General features: G+C 35.5%; 1 protein-coding gene across 1 annotated transcript; it reads left to right on the top strand.

The window, feature by feature from the left end:
* The first annotated feature begins 845 nt into the window (after positions 1-845).
* Positions 846-11315, top strand: LOC113696982 (cadmium/zinc-transporting ATPase HMA3). The gene is made up of 10 exons (XM_027216369.2): positions 846-1222; positions 1360-1600; positions 3254-3514; positions 5724-5821; positions 7025-7280; positions 7372-7509; positions 7844-8171; positions 8468-8670; positions 8834-9036; positions 9481-11315. The coding sequence occupies exons 2-10, from the start codon at positions 1366-1368 to the stop codon at positions 11083-11085; spliced, it is 3327 nt and encodes a 1108-aa protein (XP_027072170.1). The 5' UTR covers positions 846-1222; positions 1360-1365; the 3' UTR covers positions 11086-11315.
* The last annotated feature ends 6330 nt before the right edge of the window (positions 11316-17645 follow it).

Below are 17645 nucleotides of genomic sequence, written 5' to 3'. Positions count from 1 at the left end.
TTGATTAACGGAAGCAATTAACTACATCATTAAGGGAAGCAAACTCATTAAGGGAAGCAAACTCAAACATGTACCATCCAAATCGCATGTATGCCTCATCTGAATCTTCTCCACTTAGGTGGTAAATGGACGATGTGCTCAATGAAGATTAGATTAGGCTATTCAACCGTTTTAATTGGAAACTGAGCATCCTAACGCTATCTGGTTCAGGGGTGGTTAATAAAGTTTTTTTTTTAAATCTTCTTTGTATCATATTATCTATAAGTCTTATTTTTGTTTTGCATATTATATTTTCACTTAAATATAGATTTATTTATTTAAATTTTTTTTCTTGAAATAAAGAAAATCCTTGACCGGTTCGGTCAAACCGGCCAGATCAGAAAAACTTAGATCATTCGGTTCAACCAGGCATGTCTACGTTTCTAAAACGGAAGCTGACGAGATAACCGCATCCATGCCAATTCTCGCATCATAGAATGAGTCATATATGCTCCTTTCTCGGCTACCAAAGCATTAGTTCCAAATTTATCACGTGCCGGACTGCAATTCAGAACAAAGAGGCCACTGAAGGATATTAAGTAATAGAAAAGTACCAAAGGAGCCCTTCTCTCCATTCTATCAGGGAGATAAACAAAAAAAATTGAAGTCCGCATCCATACCAATTCTCTATCTGTTATCCAGTTAGGTGTTAGGTCATTCAAGATAAGAAACTGTTAGGCATGCTTTTTTGCTAATAAGGATATAGAATCATCTTTAACAATTCGAGCAAATAAAATTTTCATGAATTCTAGCATTTTTTTTCCTAGATATAGGAACCAAGTTACCATATATTCATCCAAGTGCATTTAGGAACTGGGAATTTCACTAATATGATAGGATCCTTTGTTCCAACATATATTCTTGGCACTAGAATAAAATAAAGTGATCAAGAAATGACCCTCCAAGAATCGTCACTTGGGAGCCCCCAAGGTCAAAAGCCATGTCCAACTGTTCCTCCATATAATGATCCCTATATAAGTTCAGAGTTATTCGAGTAGGTGGTTTTCATATGTGGACTCCAACTCTTTTCCTCCATTTTTCTCCCTTATATTTCTCCCTCATATTCACCATAACTTGTGACTTCTAAGTCTGATACTTTGCCCTGACTCGATACAACTCATCCTTCTTTAACTTGGAGAATTAGCTTATCAGAGCATTTCTCTGATCGCAGAGATTTTCTTGAGTAAGCAAGAATACTAGAATTTTGTTCCATCCTTCTTCTTCTTTTTTTTTCCCGCTGTTATCGCATTTTGGATTACTTGTTTGCTTGAACATTGAGGAGATTAATATTCATATTCTTCTGCATATGGTTTCATGCAGAAACTTATGATGAAGAAAAACATGGTTGCACATGCTAGTGCTAGTCATGGAGAAGATGGTGAAGAGAAGAAGATTCAGAAAAGCTACTTTGACGTGCTGGGAATTTGTTGCCCTTCAGAAGTTCCATTGATTGAGAACATTCTCAAATCAATGGATGGGGTGAAAGATGTTTCAGTAATTGTCCCAACGAAAACAGTTATTGTTCTCCATGATAGTATTCTCACTTCCCAGTTGCAAATAGGTATTTTCTTGAAATGTTCATTTCTTTTCCTTATTGATCCATCCGTAACGTGGAGGGCTAGGGGGAGGCATGTGGATGGTCCTTTGCCTTTTCTTTTTTCTTTTTTGGTTTCACTTTACATATCACTTATTGATGCTAGACGTTATATTTCCCTTTCATTTCCAATCAACTAAAAGAGCAATTAGTGTCATTTTTGGTTATTTCCGTAATGCAAAAGGTTTAAGAGTTTAAGATGTCATAATCCGATAATTATAGTGTCGATGGTTAAGAGGTTAAAGGTTTTGATGGCTTTTCTTTCTTGGTAATGAAAAAAGTGTTTCTCTATTTTTTTTTTTGGGGGCAGGGGGTTAATTCACTTCACCTAAAAATCTTAAGAAATGAAGTAAGAAAAAAAGGAAGAAGACAGAAAGCAAATAATTGTATGTGTAATAGGTTGTCTAAGTGAAAAATGTTTGACTGCTGTTTGCTTCAACTTGGACTTGTTTTTCCCTCTGTTTTCTTCAGGTGATAGTGAAATTGATACCATGGAATTATGTTTTTGGCATTATAGTAGTCTATGGTAATGGCTGCTTAGATGAAAAGTGAAGCTAACATTCATCAAATGGAATCAGTTTATTCTTACAAAAAAAAAAAAAAGGTCTAGGTTCTTTGTGCATCAGATAGATTTGATCAAGTGCGTGATCTGTGGTCCATTTTAGCATCAGTGCTGGTGGGGGTTGCTGAAACGTCACAGCAGTCCCATTGGCATTATAAATTGAAAAGGAAGATGTCATCCATCATGCTAATCATGTTGCCTTTGTTCAGTTATTTTTGCCCTTGTCATCATTTTCTTTTTTCATATGCAATTATTGGGATCACCTAAATGGAACTTAACATGTAGTCTATGTCAAGAGCTATGCACTTTTCCCCCTTTTTTCTGGTTGGAAAAATGTTGGGGTGAAGGGGGTTGAGAAGTTTATAGAGAGATTTGGGGCCTATAACTATAATTAAAACTACTCTTTAGTCTCTTTATGTTTGCCAGGATTACATTTTAATTGTTTGTGACTTGGTATTGGAGACACCATTAGATGGAATTTTTTTAATTATTTACTCTGAGAATCCAAACTTGCATAATTTTCTTGAATCTTGTCTAAGCAAAGTTTGTAGATGGTTAGTTTAGAAAAGTTCCTTTTTTTTTATCCTTTAGAAAAGTTCCTTTTGGATGTTACATTTTTGTTTCCTTTTGTTCTTTGTTTTTTTTTTTTGTCAATATTTTAAGTTATCTCTTTCAACAGATTTAGCTTTTTTTTTTCTTTTTGGGTCTCTCCCCCCCCCCCTCTCTCTCTCTCTCTCTCTATATATATATATATATATATATATATATATATATATCTATAGACACACACACATGTATGTATGTATGTATGTATGTATATATGTAAATATTTTTTGAAAATTTTTTTTTTGTTTGCTCTTTTGAGTCAATTTTCTTTGGGCAAACTAATCTAGATTGGAAAATCTACAAAGTAAATGTACTAAATTTAATTACCCAAATTGATTTTGAATATAGAAAACCACTCTTTGAATATAGAAAACCAGTAGAATGCGATCATCGATTTTGATTTTCACTAACAAATTCTCTTATTATTCGTTTCATCTGATTTTGATGGGCAGTTAAAGCACTGAATAAAGCAAGATTGGAGGCAAGTGTTAGAGTACAAGGCGTCAATAGTGCCAAAAAAAAATGGCCAAGTCCATATGCAATTGCTTCTGGGGTATTACTTTTGCTGTCCTTTCTCAAATATTTCTACTACCCTTTTCACTGGCTAGCACTTGGATCTGTGGCATTTGGTATCATTCCAATTATTTTTAGAGCTCTATCTGCGCTTCGCAATCTCACACTAGGGGATATCAACATTCTTCTTGTGATTACAGGTACATCATATCTCTTAATTTCAACCCAAAAAATTGTTATTATATTGTTCCATGCATAAAAAGGTTAACACATTATTTATTAGATTATTGGACCTACAAGAGATTGTTAAGTGCTTTGTATCCCATCTATTTTATATTCAAAACTCACAAGCATTCTTGTGGGCTTGGACAGACATTAAAAGATCTAAGTAGTAAGTTGGACTAACTCTATTTTGCAGTCTCAAACTTGTACAAGTTTTACATTTTATATCTTAAATTTTAATTTTATACACTTTACACTTCGTCTAAAATTGAAAGTTTATAGTGCAACGTGTTTAAAATTAAAATTAGAGTGTAAAATGAAAAAGTGATACAAATTCGAAAAGCAAAGCAGAATTGATCCTAAAAGGTTCCACCTCTTGGTGCTTGGAGCTATAGGGCATGTTGTACAAAACATCCTAGCTCCTCATATTGTATGAAAAGAACTTTCTGTGCTCCAAAATGAAAGTGATATATAATAATCTAAAATTGATTTATGAAGCTAGCAAATAAATTAATGAATATAAATTTTGGGATCCAAAGATATTTGGCAGGAATACCTGTATTGCTTTAATAAAGAAGCTCTTACTCCTAATCTTGTCCAAATGGCAACAAAGTTGTGCACGTCACGAATTGACATGCCTTACATTATCGTCCACGCTACCTAAAAAAAGAGTAACTGTCCTTTTGCTTTTGTAGTTCATACTGTCTTCCCTTAACTTCTTTTGAGTTTTGTTCTTTTATAAAGATCTTATCTTTAACTTTGGTCTATGGAATTAAAATGTTTACTCTTTTTTTTTCCCCCTCTTTTTGCAGGCTCATAAGCTCAAAAGGTTAACGGAATAAACTGTTAAATATTAACCACTAAACTACAATCAAATAGCCAAAAAGAAATTGCTAAATTACTTAATAAATGTTGAATTACGAAGGAAGGATGTGCATTTCTTTTTTACGATACCATTGACTGATAATGCTATGATCCTTTAATCTAATCCTCTCTTCTGTTCACTGTATTACCAAAACTCAGCACACAAATGGCATCTTTGCATGTCACTTTCATTTGTTTAATTACGTTGTCTTTTCAAAATTCTTTTCTGTTAAATTATGTTTAGCTTAGTGGAGTTATAAAGTTTAAGCTACGAGCAATCACGATTCATTTAAACAAGAGTTAGAAAGATGAAAAAATTAGAATTTTCTTTTCTTCATATATTTTTAGGAAAAAAAATTGTTAAGTGTCAATTGCATGTCTAGGAGGGAAATGGAAATTTGCCTCTTTGCATGACGATATCAAACGGAACGCAAAGTGGGATCACCAGAACCCATTTTATCGAGTAACTGTTAGACAAATCGTTAATTAATTCGTGATTTTATTGCTATTTTAACAATGTTATCAACTGTAAAGGTAAAGAGGAAATATTTGGAACAGATGAAGCAACATATAGTAATGTAGTATTGTACGAAATTACCAATTAAAGACAAAGAAAAGTTCAATAATTGGAGAAGTAATATAATCAGATATCGACATCTGATAGCATTTAGAATTTGATAGCGATCCGTATCTAGTGCCACTATAGTTCGATCCCCTGTCTTTCTTGCTTAGCACCAAAATGAGAAAACTAGTTTTTTTTTTTCATTCTTTTATTTTTCCAACCCCTTATTTCTAAATGATATTTGCCATTAAAAAACATGTTAAAAGTCCCCACCTCACAAAAGAGTCTTTGTGGATGGTATGGCTCTTTTCTGGCTTTTTGTTGTTGTGGCTTCCCTTGATACAATGATAAATAGGATTTCCCACTAACTTTTCTTCTCAAAAGTGGCAACAATTTTGTTTGCCTACGTGGGCCGTTCATAATAATAACTACCACATTCTTTTTTCTTTTTTTTTTTTGGGCACACTACCACATTCATTTTAGGTCCTTGCAGGTTATCACAACATGCAATTTTGTTACATCTACTCCAAATTTTTTCTAATTGGACTTTGCTAATTTATTTATTTTTCTTATGTTGCCCGCTCAAATAATAATACATATGCTAAAAGAACCCTTCCATTTCAACCAGAATTCCACAAGGACAAATTCGTAAGTTTAAAGAAAAAACTAAATTCCAATTTAGGCAAAGATTGGTGCTGTTTTGGGCTATATCTTTGAGTGTAACTTTTTAGTTTTTCTAATCTGTGTCATATTTTTTGCAGTTGCGGGTTCAATTGTTTTGCGCGATTATTGGGAAGCTGCCACAATTGTCTTCCTGTTTACCATATCAGAATGGTTAGAGTCACTAGCAAGTCACAAGGTTTGTGCCAAAAGTTCAACTGTCCTGCCCTCTTTTCTTTCTGTCTATGTGTGTACTGTGTGAACTTGCATGCGTAAATTAGTGGAATTTAGAAGGAATTGACTAGAGAATCAAGAAACGAAATGCTAGTTCTTGTGGACAATGTTAGCAGCAGTTTGCATTTCTTTTGTAGTTTTGAATGTTGGTAAGGTCTCAAATAACAAAACCATGAGGTACTGGCTGATCAATGTATCTGATGGTAAAGTAAATATAGCCAATCTAGCTAGTAAAATGCTTGATTCTTTCATTTCACCAACAATGCCACATTTCTTTTGGTATCGTAATTCTTTGGATAAATTATCTTTTGCTCCCTTATGATTTGATGCTTTACATCATAATGCCCTTATGATTTAAAAACTTATATATCCCCATTATAGTTTGGATTAAAGTATCACTGTTAGTTTTTCAATTATAACTAGTGATCAATAACAAAAGATCAAATTGATAAATTTGTCCTTTCATTACTTCCTTTTTTTCCCTCCAAACATAAAAAAAAGAATTTGAAATTAAAAAGATATATAAGAACTAGAAAATACCATTAATGATTTGGTTTTAAAAACCCATAATGATATTTGTAGTCAAACAAGATTTGGTATTATTTGTTTCTTATTTATTTCTTTTATATTTCCCTTTCAATTTTTTTCTTATTTATTTACTTTTTATTTTCCTTCCATCTCTTTTGTATTTGGAGAAAATTAAGATTTTGTACGCCAAAATATAGGTTCTCAAAATCATCTCTTCACTTTCAAAAGAAGAGAGAGAAGGGGGGGAGAGAGAGAGAGAGAAGGAAAAAAGAAAAAAAGTAGTGAAAGGGTGAATTAGTCAATTTATTAGTTTGATTTTGACTTTTACTATTGACCGTTAGTTTTAACGGAAAAACTACTAGTGACATTTTAAACTAAACCATAAGGGGGTTATATATAAGTTTTTAAACCATAAAGGGGTTATGTGATAAAATATCAAAACTATAAAGGGGGTAGAAGGTAATTTACCCTAATTTTTTTTATCTGAAATCTTCCCTGCTAGTTTATTCTCAACTGGATGTTGAAGCTGGCTGTTAGGATTTAGGAGGGTTTTAATTGATGTAATTTCTACTTCAGTTGTACTATAATCAAGAAAATTGCAAATCCGTAATGTTTATAGATGGTTTTGATGATTGTGTAGGCCACTGCAGCAATGTCATCATTACTTAATTTAGTCCCACAAAGAGCTGTTTTAGCTGAAACTGGGGAAGAAGTTGATGTTAATGATGTGGAGGTGAATTCAGTTCTTGCTGTTAAGGGTGGTGAGATTATACCAATTGATGGAGTTGTTGTAGAGGGGAATTGTGATGTAGATGAGAAGACTTTGACTGGAGAATCGTTTCCAGTTATCAAGCAGAAGGACTCCAATGTTTGGGCTGGCACCATTAATATCAATGGTAATTCTTCTGTTCTTCCATATTCTGTTGTTGATCAATGACTAAACCATTTAGACTGTCTTGTACTGATAATGGCATTTTTTTGCTTTAGGGTACATTAGCATTAGAACTACAGAGCTTGCTGAAGATTGCGTGGTGGCAAGAATGACAAAGCTTGTAGAAGAGGCGCAGAACAACAAATCTAGAACTCAAAGATTCATAGAGAAGTTTGCAAAGTATTATACACCAGGTTAGCAATCTGCAACATTGTTAGAGGAACACCGTCTCCTGCATTTTCCTGTAGAGTAACACAGATAGTATGAGCAGAAGTTGCATAACACAGATAGTATGAGCATAAGTTGGACGGCTATTCTAATTCATTGCTATATATGCTTTTACCTTCTTTTTGCAGCTATGTATGATACTGAATAGCATGGACTTTTCTCTTCAAATTGCTTACAAGCAATTCCAGTGTTTTGAATTTTGATATCAACATTGCCTCAAATGAGAAACATTGTTTCAAATCCTTTGCTGTGAATTCATTTCTAAACTATTAGCTAATGACAAATTTGAATTTCTGGCAGCCATTGTGTTAATGTCAGCTGCTTTGGCAGTGATTCCAGCTTCATTAAGAGTTCACAATCAGAAACAATGGTACCACATTGCTTTGGTTGTTCTAGTCAGTGCTTGTCCGTGTGCGCTTATCCTCTCTACGCCTGTAGCTATCTTCTGTGCACTTACAAAGGCTGCAAAATCAGGTGTATTCTTTAAGGGGGCAGATTATCTTGAGACGCTGGCTAATGTAAAGGTTATGGCGTTTGATAAAACTGGTACGGTAACTAGAGCAGAATTTGAAGTGACAGAATTTAGATCTCTGCTGGATGATTGTAGCCTAAGCAATATGCTTTACTGGTAAAGTTTTCTAATTTCCTTTTCTTTTTTGTTTGTCTGTATTACGTTAAATGGTGGAAGCATTTTTGACCATTACAGTATGTTGATGGATATAAGACAATGGTTTAGACATGTCACTGAGCAGAACTTACTCTTACATGTTCGAATGCCAATAGGCTAGAGTAACAGAACCTTGACAGAAAGAAATTTTGACTTGATTAGACTCAGAATTGTAAACAACTTTGGAAAAAAAAACAAAAAGTTCAGGTTGATGTCACAAAAGTTGCAACTAACCTCTCTAAACTGAACAATTTCAGGGTTTCAAGTATTGAGAGCAAGTCAAGTCATCCTATGGCAGCTGCACTGGTTGACTTTGCACAATCACATCAGGTTGAACCAAAACCGGACAAAGTTGAGAAATTTCAGGATTATCCTGGTGAAGGAATCTATGGCAGAATTGATGGGAAAGAAATCTACATAGGAAATTCAAAAATCTCAGCAAGAGCAGGATGTCCCTCTGGTAAATTTAATTTATGTGTTTGTTGCTTAAGTATTACTTCGAATGCCTAATATTTTTGACATAATTCATATATTACATTTCTTGGCACCGGAGAGGAAGTTTGTATTGAAATCTGATACATATTGTTGTCATAGAATGAGTCTCTTAACAGCTTCACTTTCAGTTCCCAAACTAGGAGGAAATATTGATGAAGGGAAGTCGGTGGGCTACATATTCGTGGGGTCAACTCCTGCTGGAATTTTTAGCCTTGCTGATGTCTGTCGAACCGGAGCAAAGGAAGCGTTAAAAGAGCTTAAATCAGCAGGCATCAAAACGGTCATGCTAACAGGGGATAGCTATGCAGCAGCCAGACACGCACAAGATCAGGTAACGCCCAAAACATATTTAGCATATCTAATGGCTGGATAATAAGATTTTATACTTGATAATGTTTCATGTATGCTCAGAAATACTAATGTATCTGTAATTAAAGATAATAGCCGTTGGTTTTATCCTATCTTTAATCTTGAAATAGCATGAGCCTGGTCAGGATTCGATATTCGGATAAAAATGTTCATTTGCAAACAAGTTTTGTATGATTTGCAGCGTGGTCAGGAACTCTGAAATGTCCGTCCAATGCTTATTCCTTTATTCTAGAAGAACATTTTTTTTTTTTTTGGTCTTCGAATTAATCCAGCTCTTTCATTTAACACATAATAGAAGGGGCAAATTTTCATCTGAGAAATTGCATTCTTTCATACTTAAGGCGACAGGAAAGATCAGAAATAGTGTTGACAACTTTGAATTATGAACTGGAAATTGTGATTGCAGTTAGGAGGTGCTCTAGATGCTGTCCATGCTGAGCTCCTGCCACAAGATAAGGCAAAAATTATTGAGGACTACCAGAAGTTAGCCTACACAGCCATGATTGGTGATGGAGTTAATGATGCTCCTGCATTAGCTACTGCTGACATTGGTATATCAATGGGCATTTCCGGCTCAGCGCTTGCAACAGAAACCGGTCATGTCATTCTAATGACAAATGACATTCGGAGAATACCAAAAGTTGCACGTCTGGCTAAAAGAGTCCGAAGAAAGATACTTGAGAATATGATTCTTTCAGTTGTAACCAAAGGTTCTATAGTAGCCTTGGCCATAGCAGGCCATCCACTAGTTTGGGCTGCTGTCTTGGCTGATGTCGGGACATGCATGCTGGTGATCTTAAACAGCATGCTTCTACTTAGAGAAAAGCCAAAACACCAGAGAAAAGGTTGCAAATCTTCTGCTGCATCATCACTGGCCAACAAACAGAACAAGAAATGTTCAGGAAGAGATTCACTGCATATTCTTCCCTGTTGTTTTGCAATAAAACCACAAGAACACTGCAGCGTGAAGTCATGCGGTTCCAGGAACTGTGCTCCAAGACATCAATCTGGTCCACTGGGCAGCAGTTCAACCTCATGCAGAAGTAGTAAAATTGCAGATTACACTGACAAGCATAGTTGCTGTGGAAATGATAAGGGAATCCAAATGGAAAAATGCTCAAATCTTGGAAGCTATAATAGTGATGTTGAACATATAGGAGAATTAAGCACACATCAGCATGGAGAGCTTAGTTGTTCAAAGTCAATTAAAATGCTTGGCAAAAGTTTATCACCTGCCAAAGAAGACAATGGGAAAAGTTCTGAAAGTGATTTGCTGCATACTCATCAGCCTTGTTGTCATGCAATTAAGCCTCAAAAACAGTGTGAGGTGGATACATGCTTCTCCAAGGACTGTGCTCCAACATATCAGTCAGGTGCATTGAGTTCCAGCTCCAGAGGTACTAGTTGTAAAAAGTCAGAGTTCAAGAACAAAAAAAGTTGCTGTGAACGTGATAAACAAGCTCGAAAGCCAAAATGCTGTAATCGTGGAAGCTGCAAAGGTAATACTGAACATATAGGATTGAGCACACATCATCATGGAGAAAGCAATTGTTCAAAGTCATCCAAAAGGCATGCATTTGATGATGGGGTAAATGAGATCAAACAGTGTTCCTCCTTCAATTGCAAATCTTGTGGCTCTTCTGTTCAGGATTCCCAACTGAGTTCCAAAACTGAAGTTGAGGTGAAACTTTGCCCAGATCATCCAAAAGATCACATCACTGCAGATGAAGAATTAGGTGAGCTGAAAAGATTTTGTTGTGGTCATGATCAGGGGGACAATTTTCAATCTTTGTGCAAGGATCATTCTGCAGACTGCAGTCCACCATATCAACAAACGACCACTGATATTTTAGGAGGCCACAACCATGTTGGCTGCGGAGCCCCAAGGGCTTGCTTGTCAAAGAGACATGTTGGTGGATGTTGTGAGAGTTTTAGGAAAGAATGTTGTGTTCACAGTGGACATTTTGAAGCCAGTTTCAGAGGAGGTTTGTCAGAAATCGTCATTGAATAAGAATAGACAACTGTATTATTATCAGAAGCAGTGTTCTATTCAGAAGTTTTGGTTCCTAATTCCTAATATAGAGAATGAGTTTTCTATTCTCTTCTTCTTTTCTTATTCGATTAATGTTTTTCTGAAATTTGCATAGCCTATAGTTTGGTTATGCCTCCTGTCTTGCTTTACCAAGTACTACTATTATTAGGAGGAAAAAAACCAGTAAAAGGAAGTGCAGTTTATTGGTCCGGGCTTTGTACAATTTTATCTTGGAATAACATTTCGAAGGGAAAAATGAGCTGTATAACGTCGAAGAGAACTGCAGATCCAGGGCTTCTGCAACTGTGCTGCAATTGTACTTACTATTATAGGCACTACCATAACAAATGTAAAATTAAAATAGAAAATATAGACACCAAAACAACGACGTGCAAAAATTCAACAAACGTTCTTACTCATGCAATTTGTGTCCCATATTCAAATTTGCTAAGTCTAATTTCAAATAAACTTATATCTCACCACATTAAGTTTAGCGAACACAAACAACCTAGATCTGGATGCAACTATATATGAGACTTGTAAACTCCTCTTAGCTCGCTCGTACTTACTTGTACCAAAGGTTCCATCACCTTGCGAGGAAATTTCAGTTTCAAGAACGAAAAATAAGTAGAGAAATAGAGGACACCCTGAGGGGAATAAAAGTCAGCAAGGTGGATTAAAAGATATACTGTCAACTTGTTGAAATAAAATCTGAAACGTTATCAATCAGCACAAATGTTTTGACTTTTATCATCATCTTAGGAAATGGTTAAAGTAAAAGAACAACTAAAGGTAAAATGCCTGCCAGACCAACATATACTCTTTAGTGGTGTTAGGCGACTGGTTCATGTTTCTGCCTCCAGCCGCGGCAACTCTTTTGGAACAGCAATTACAACGAATCAGATAAGAACAATACCATTTGTGGCTCCAGTTAATATCTTCCCCTTCTCCTTGATGTTGTCGCGAGATAAATGTTCAAATCTGTGGGCAGATTGCTTCATTTCAAATGTCACAAATCAAGATTTTAAGAACTGCAAGAAACCATTTTAGCAATTTTTTAATTAAATATTTTCTTCCCATTACACAATCCGCGCATATGTCTGAGATTTTTACAAGAGTTTTAGGCTAATTATCGCTATTCTCATGCTGGTGGTGTCCCTTTGATAATTCGAAGAGCCAATTCTCAATATTGACGCAAGGCCACTACACTCTAAAGATTCTATTCCCATTCTAATCGTGCAGCACTTTCTAGTTTCCATGACTTGTTAGCTTGTTAGGTCTAGTCCCACAAAATAACAAATGAAAAACATAGTAAATAAAGATTCCAGAATTTACACACGTCCATCAGTGCGAATTTACTATGAGAAAGTGAGTACAAAATCCCAAGAAATAATTCCTAAATCCAAAAGCATCTAAAATTAAAAATACAAAAGAGACTAAATAGCACAAAATGCTTAATAATTTAAAGGTCCAAATAGTCTACTAACTTGCTCTTTTTGTGTAATTCTTAATTAAAACCTCTCTTAGATCAAGGCAAATACCTCCTAAAATGCTCTTGGATCGGTGCCCATGACACATGGATTGTTGCCTTGGCACACTTGAACTTAAATAAGTATATTCTATTTACAATCACCAAGAGAAGAGACCTCTTTGTAAAACTTCTAATGTGTGACACAAAAACAAATTCAACAAGTTTTCACTTTGGCATATTAGCGTATATCCAACATCGACAAATAGCATACATACTCCATCTTCTCTACAAAAGTCCCAATGGACCCCAACAAGCCAAAGCTCAATGGTCTAAAAGTCACAAAAGCCTCAATGGATCCCGACGAGCCATATTCAAGAAAGCCTCCATGGATCCCAATATCCCAATTGGTTAAAAGTACGAATATAGTAATCTTGTTCCATTTTCTCCATAAAGTCTAAATAACCTACTAACTAACTCTTTTGTTTTGGTCCTTAACCCAAAACCACTTTTTAAATTGGGACCTGAGCCACCCAAACTTCTCTTGAATTGGTGCCTTGGCACTTAAACTCAAATAAGTCCACTCCACCAAACGAAAAGATTTATTTGTAAAACTGTTGATATAGAATACAAAAACAAACTCAGCATAGCCTTCTTTTATTGGTAAGAAAAAAAAGTTTAGAACGAGGAGAAGGTATTTCATTCTAAAGTCACTGTATTTTTAGCAGTGCTTCTTATAAATTGTCTACTATAATTAAAAGGCATAGGAAAAATTTACTATTTTCTGGTTCTGAATAGGTGCATAGAGATTTTGTAAGATATTTCAGTTTTATCCGAAATTTCTAATGATCTACCTTCTTCATATTCTATCTAATTCATCACAGATATGCAACTTTGTCCATCCTGGAAAAACTTATTTATGTTTTCTGTGTCAAATTTTATTGTTAGCTAGATACTTGAAATAATTGTCTAGAATTTTTTTTATTTCATTTCAAAAGATAGGGTGATAAAAGATGAATGATTCTTTAACTTCGTGGTGAATGAATCTTATCTCCACATGTTCCCAACACTTCATTGAAAGTATCCACAACAGCCAAAAATAGAGTAGAAAAGAATAATCAAATTGCTTCACTGAAGCAAAATTGTGGTTCTCATTATGACACCATATGTTTATCCAACCATGATCGACAGAAGTCATAATGGGAGAATGAAGGTAAAATATGCAAAGCGAACCAATCTAAATCTTGGCCGAAATGCATATTTCTTATTGCTAGAAGGAGCAAAGGTGGTCCAAAAGTGGCATTCCAGAATATATGCGATCCCCTCCTCCTTATCTAAGCCAGACCACCCTATACATGTATATACGTCATGGCAATTGCATTGTTGCCTCAAAAGGGCATCCACCTTTCTTTTCCTACGGCTTATTCACTTAATTAAGTTGTTTTTCCACAACATGCACAAGTAGTTAAAGGAGCTAAAGATATGATTCTTAATATGATTAAATTGCAATCCACCGCCCCTTGTGCCTACTCTTGTTTTTGCCTTTGTTCAGATCTGTGGAGGAGAAGCACTGATGATCTTCTGACGAGTTTTGCATGAGGACTGAGGAGATAGGAAGCGGATTACAGCCAGGGAGTGACTTGTGCGGCAAAGCAAGCCCTGGCTGCATTTTGCTTTCTTCTCATCATGTAAGGCTCTGAGGAGCTATCAAATTAAGGTGGCAACAAGAGTATTTTGATGGACAGACTGGGTTTGTAGTAACTTCTAAGCAATTAGTACATTGAAAATTTTCAGATGTTTCGCATGGAAATTTACAGAACCATATTCCAATCTGAACAACATTACACGGTTGCTTTCTTTCTTTTTTGATTTATTTTTTTTCCTGAAAGTGATTGAAGCAACCAGCAATGCATGGGTGCTACTCCCCCACCCCCGTCCCCCCCGGCGGGGAAATTCCTAATATCTAAAAGTCTTGTAATTGTTTTTTCTAGAGGAATAATCTGAGGAATTTTTCAATCAATTTTTTTCAACACCTTTCAAAATTGGATCAAAATCAGATAGATAAACCCTTGAAGCTACAACGTGATTCAAGATTGTATCTTAGGTGAAAGAACAATACTGATACAAAATATAATTTTACATAAAGTACTGTACGTGTTCCACTTTCTTATAGTGCTAACTATTGTGACAAAATAGGGCATATGAAAGAGTTTGGGCCGCAAATTAAAGGTGAAAAGTGAAATTAGTCCTCAAAGAAATTAACTTTCACCATTTGGACCAAAAAACTGTGTAAATTTATTGAAGTAGAAAAGTAAAGTTATCTATAGTTAAATAACAAAACAAGAAACTCATTTTACGGTACTTGACAGAGTTGAAATTAGTAAATTACTATCTTATAATAACTTTGTAACCGTTTGCATGTTGAAACTTAAAATTTTGGGATAATATCAGCAACCTCCCTTGAGATGTGTTATAGTATCACTTAATACCCCTGAAATTTCTAAAATCTCTCTTTACTTCCCTCGAGTTGTCAATTTTTGTAACATTTCAGTTCCTATGAATTAAATTCAAGGGATAATCTCGGAAACCTCCCCAGAGACTTCTTGTGAGGACCCAAATTTTTATTACTTTTATTTTATTTTACTAGCTTATTTAATTATTTATTTACCCGTTTTCTCTGAATAATTTATTTTACCATTTTAATTTTATTTGCATAGAGCAATGTCTCATTTATATTTTTAAAACGTTCCGTTAGCAAATTTAATTTTTCTGCGGCTCGTCTAGTAAGGAATAGCGAATGCACGTTTTTCGAGGCGATATTCGATCCGAGAGTGCAATGATCTTGGAGAATTAATTTTAAACTAATAAGTATGAGTATTTGTAGTATTAGAGGAAGCACCTTGGAGGATTAGTATTTAAGTGTAGCAAACAAGAAGGAATTGGTAGTGCATGACACTATTAGAGCTACTATTCAAAGTTGACTTTTACCCTCCAAAAGCTTCATTTCACCTCACTTTCCCATCACATTTCAAAGCTCACTTTCTCTCCTTTTTCTCCTCTCCATGGCCGGCCTTCTCAAGCTCAAGAAGAAGGGAGAAAAACTCCAATTTTTCTTGACCAATCTTGCTCCAAAATCCTCCAAACCTTTAGTAGTTGATCCAACTTGAAGGAAGCTTCCATCTTGTGGTGAATTCTTGGTGGTTAGTGGTGCATAACTTGGCTCTTCCTAGGGTTCAAGAACTTGAAGAGCTAACAAGTTCATCCTTCTTTAATCTTTCAAATTTTACCAAGAGTAGAGGTTGTATTTCATGAGTTTGAATGTGACGCCCCCACTTCTCCCTAAGGCGAACCAAAGGGTATCCGCCGGACGCCTGCCCAACTCTCGCCAGGGCTCACTACAATCCACAATTCACAAGCCCGGAATACTTCAATAATACTTTAAATAATTCCAATACATAATAAAAGTACTCCAAAATATCTCACACTTACAATTAATCAGCTCTCAAGCTTAATACAACCCAAAAGAATATTTACTACAGTCATCTGCTGTAATACAACTTAAAGTCTTTAAGAGAAAGCAATCTAGTACTATTCACGAGCACTCTTGGTCTCGAACCCTGTTAAAGAAACCCAAAACGTGGGATGAGCTACACAACCCAGTGAGGTTCCAAGACACTCTAGCAGTTCTAATAAATCAAGTAATTGAGCATACTGCATGTATGGTTCAAGGTTGCACATTGGCATATTAACATGAGACAATAATCATTGTACGAGTAATTTCAGCATATCACAGGTACGGCACATTTGCATGAAACGGTTATCATTATGTAAAATAAACACACATTGAAGGATACGGTGTTCCATTGGAACCATTTCAGTCAACTGCACCTTATAACTTCCAGTCCCCACGGTACTGTCTGGCCATCGCCTTATCCCTCCAGTGGTAATACTAGAGTATATCGAAACGGTGGCCCAGGGTTCCAACCTATCCGACCGAGCCCAGTCCTGGCTCGAGTAGGTCAGTAACCAAGGGCAGGGCCCAAGTTCAGCTTAGAACTTACAACATGCACAAGTAATCAAATAACTTGGCTAACGGTAAAAATTTATTCTTTTGGTAGGTCGAGTGAGATAAAGTACACACTCGCCTTAAAGTGGTGGACAATTTCATATGAGCAATTGCTAGCAACAATTAACACATAAACACATAAGCAATATTTGATAATTTCATGTGAACATATAATTTATGGTAATCAAATAATCAAGTACCAGATAATCAAGTAGATAGGAAACGGTAAGAAATTACGGTAAACGGTAACGGTTGACGGTTAACGGTAGTAATCACGGTTAACTAGTAGACATTAGTCATTTTAATAGGCCGCCATTGGTCGTTTCCCACTTTTACCACTTAAGAGTCGAGGAGATTCACTCCAACTGACTTATGCAGTCATAGCATAATTAATCATTTAAACACATCACATAAATATGCAATTCAAGTATTTCATGTCGAGTAATTCAAGTATACATTACTTAAATATGCATGAGTGTGGTAAATACTTAACATGTAGCACTTAACACTTAATGATCATGGATTAAGCATGATAGACTTATTCAAATTACGTACTCATATATGGAACACTCACCTATTGCAACAAAAGAGTAAGTGCGTATACAATCCTTCAGGTGTTCCCCTCGAGATCCTCTTGAAGGTCTCCTTGAGCACCTGAGCAAACAATAGTTGTCTATTACACACCATCGCTTAAAATCCCTTACTTATCGTGAAGGTTGTACTAGTGTTCATTCTAAGGAGAATTCATGAATTGAGCCTTAATTATTTATAGTCGAGGCTCGGAAGTGGGTTTTAAAAACACAAGAGAAATTTGATTCTCGCCTTTGAAATCAAGTGTAAAACGGTCTAGCAATATCGGAGTAAAATGGAGAGTTTGAAACCTTCAATTTCCTTTAAGTTCGGAAATTTCAGATTCGGCAAGCAAACTTTGAAAAATCAGATCTCACTCTCTATGAGTCCAAAATTGGAAAACTTGGTACCGTTGGAAACTACTTCCAAAGTACT

Source organism: Coffea arabica, chromosome 6e, assembly GCF_036785885.1.
Source record: "Coffea arabica cultivar ET-39 chromosome 6e, Coffea Arabica ET-39 HiFi, whole genome shotgun sequence".
Taxonomy (NCBI): Eukaryota; Viridiplantae; Streptophyta; class Magnoliopsida; order Gentianales; family Rubiaceae; genus Coffea; species Coffea arabica.
Note: the sequence above shows the minus strand (reverse complement) of the source record. Positions and strands in the feature narration are given on the sequence as shown.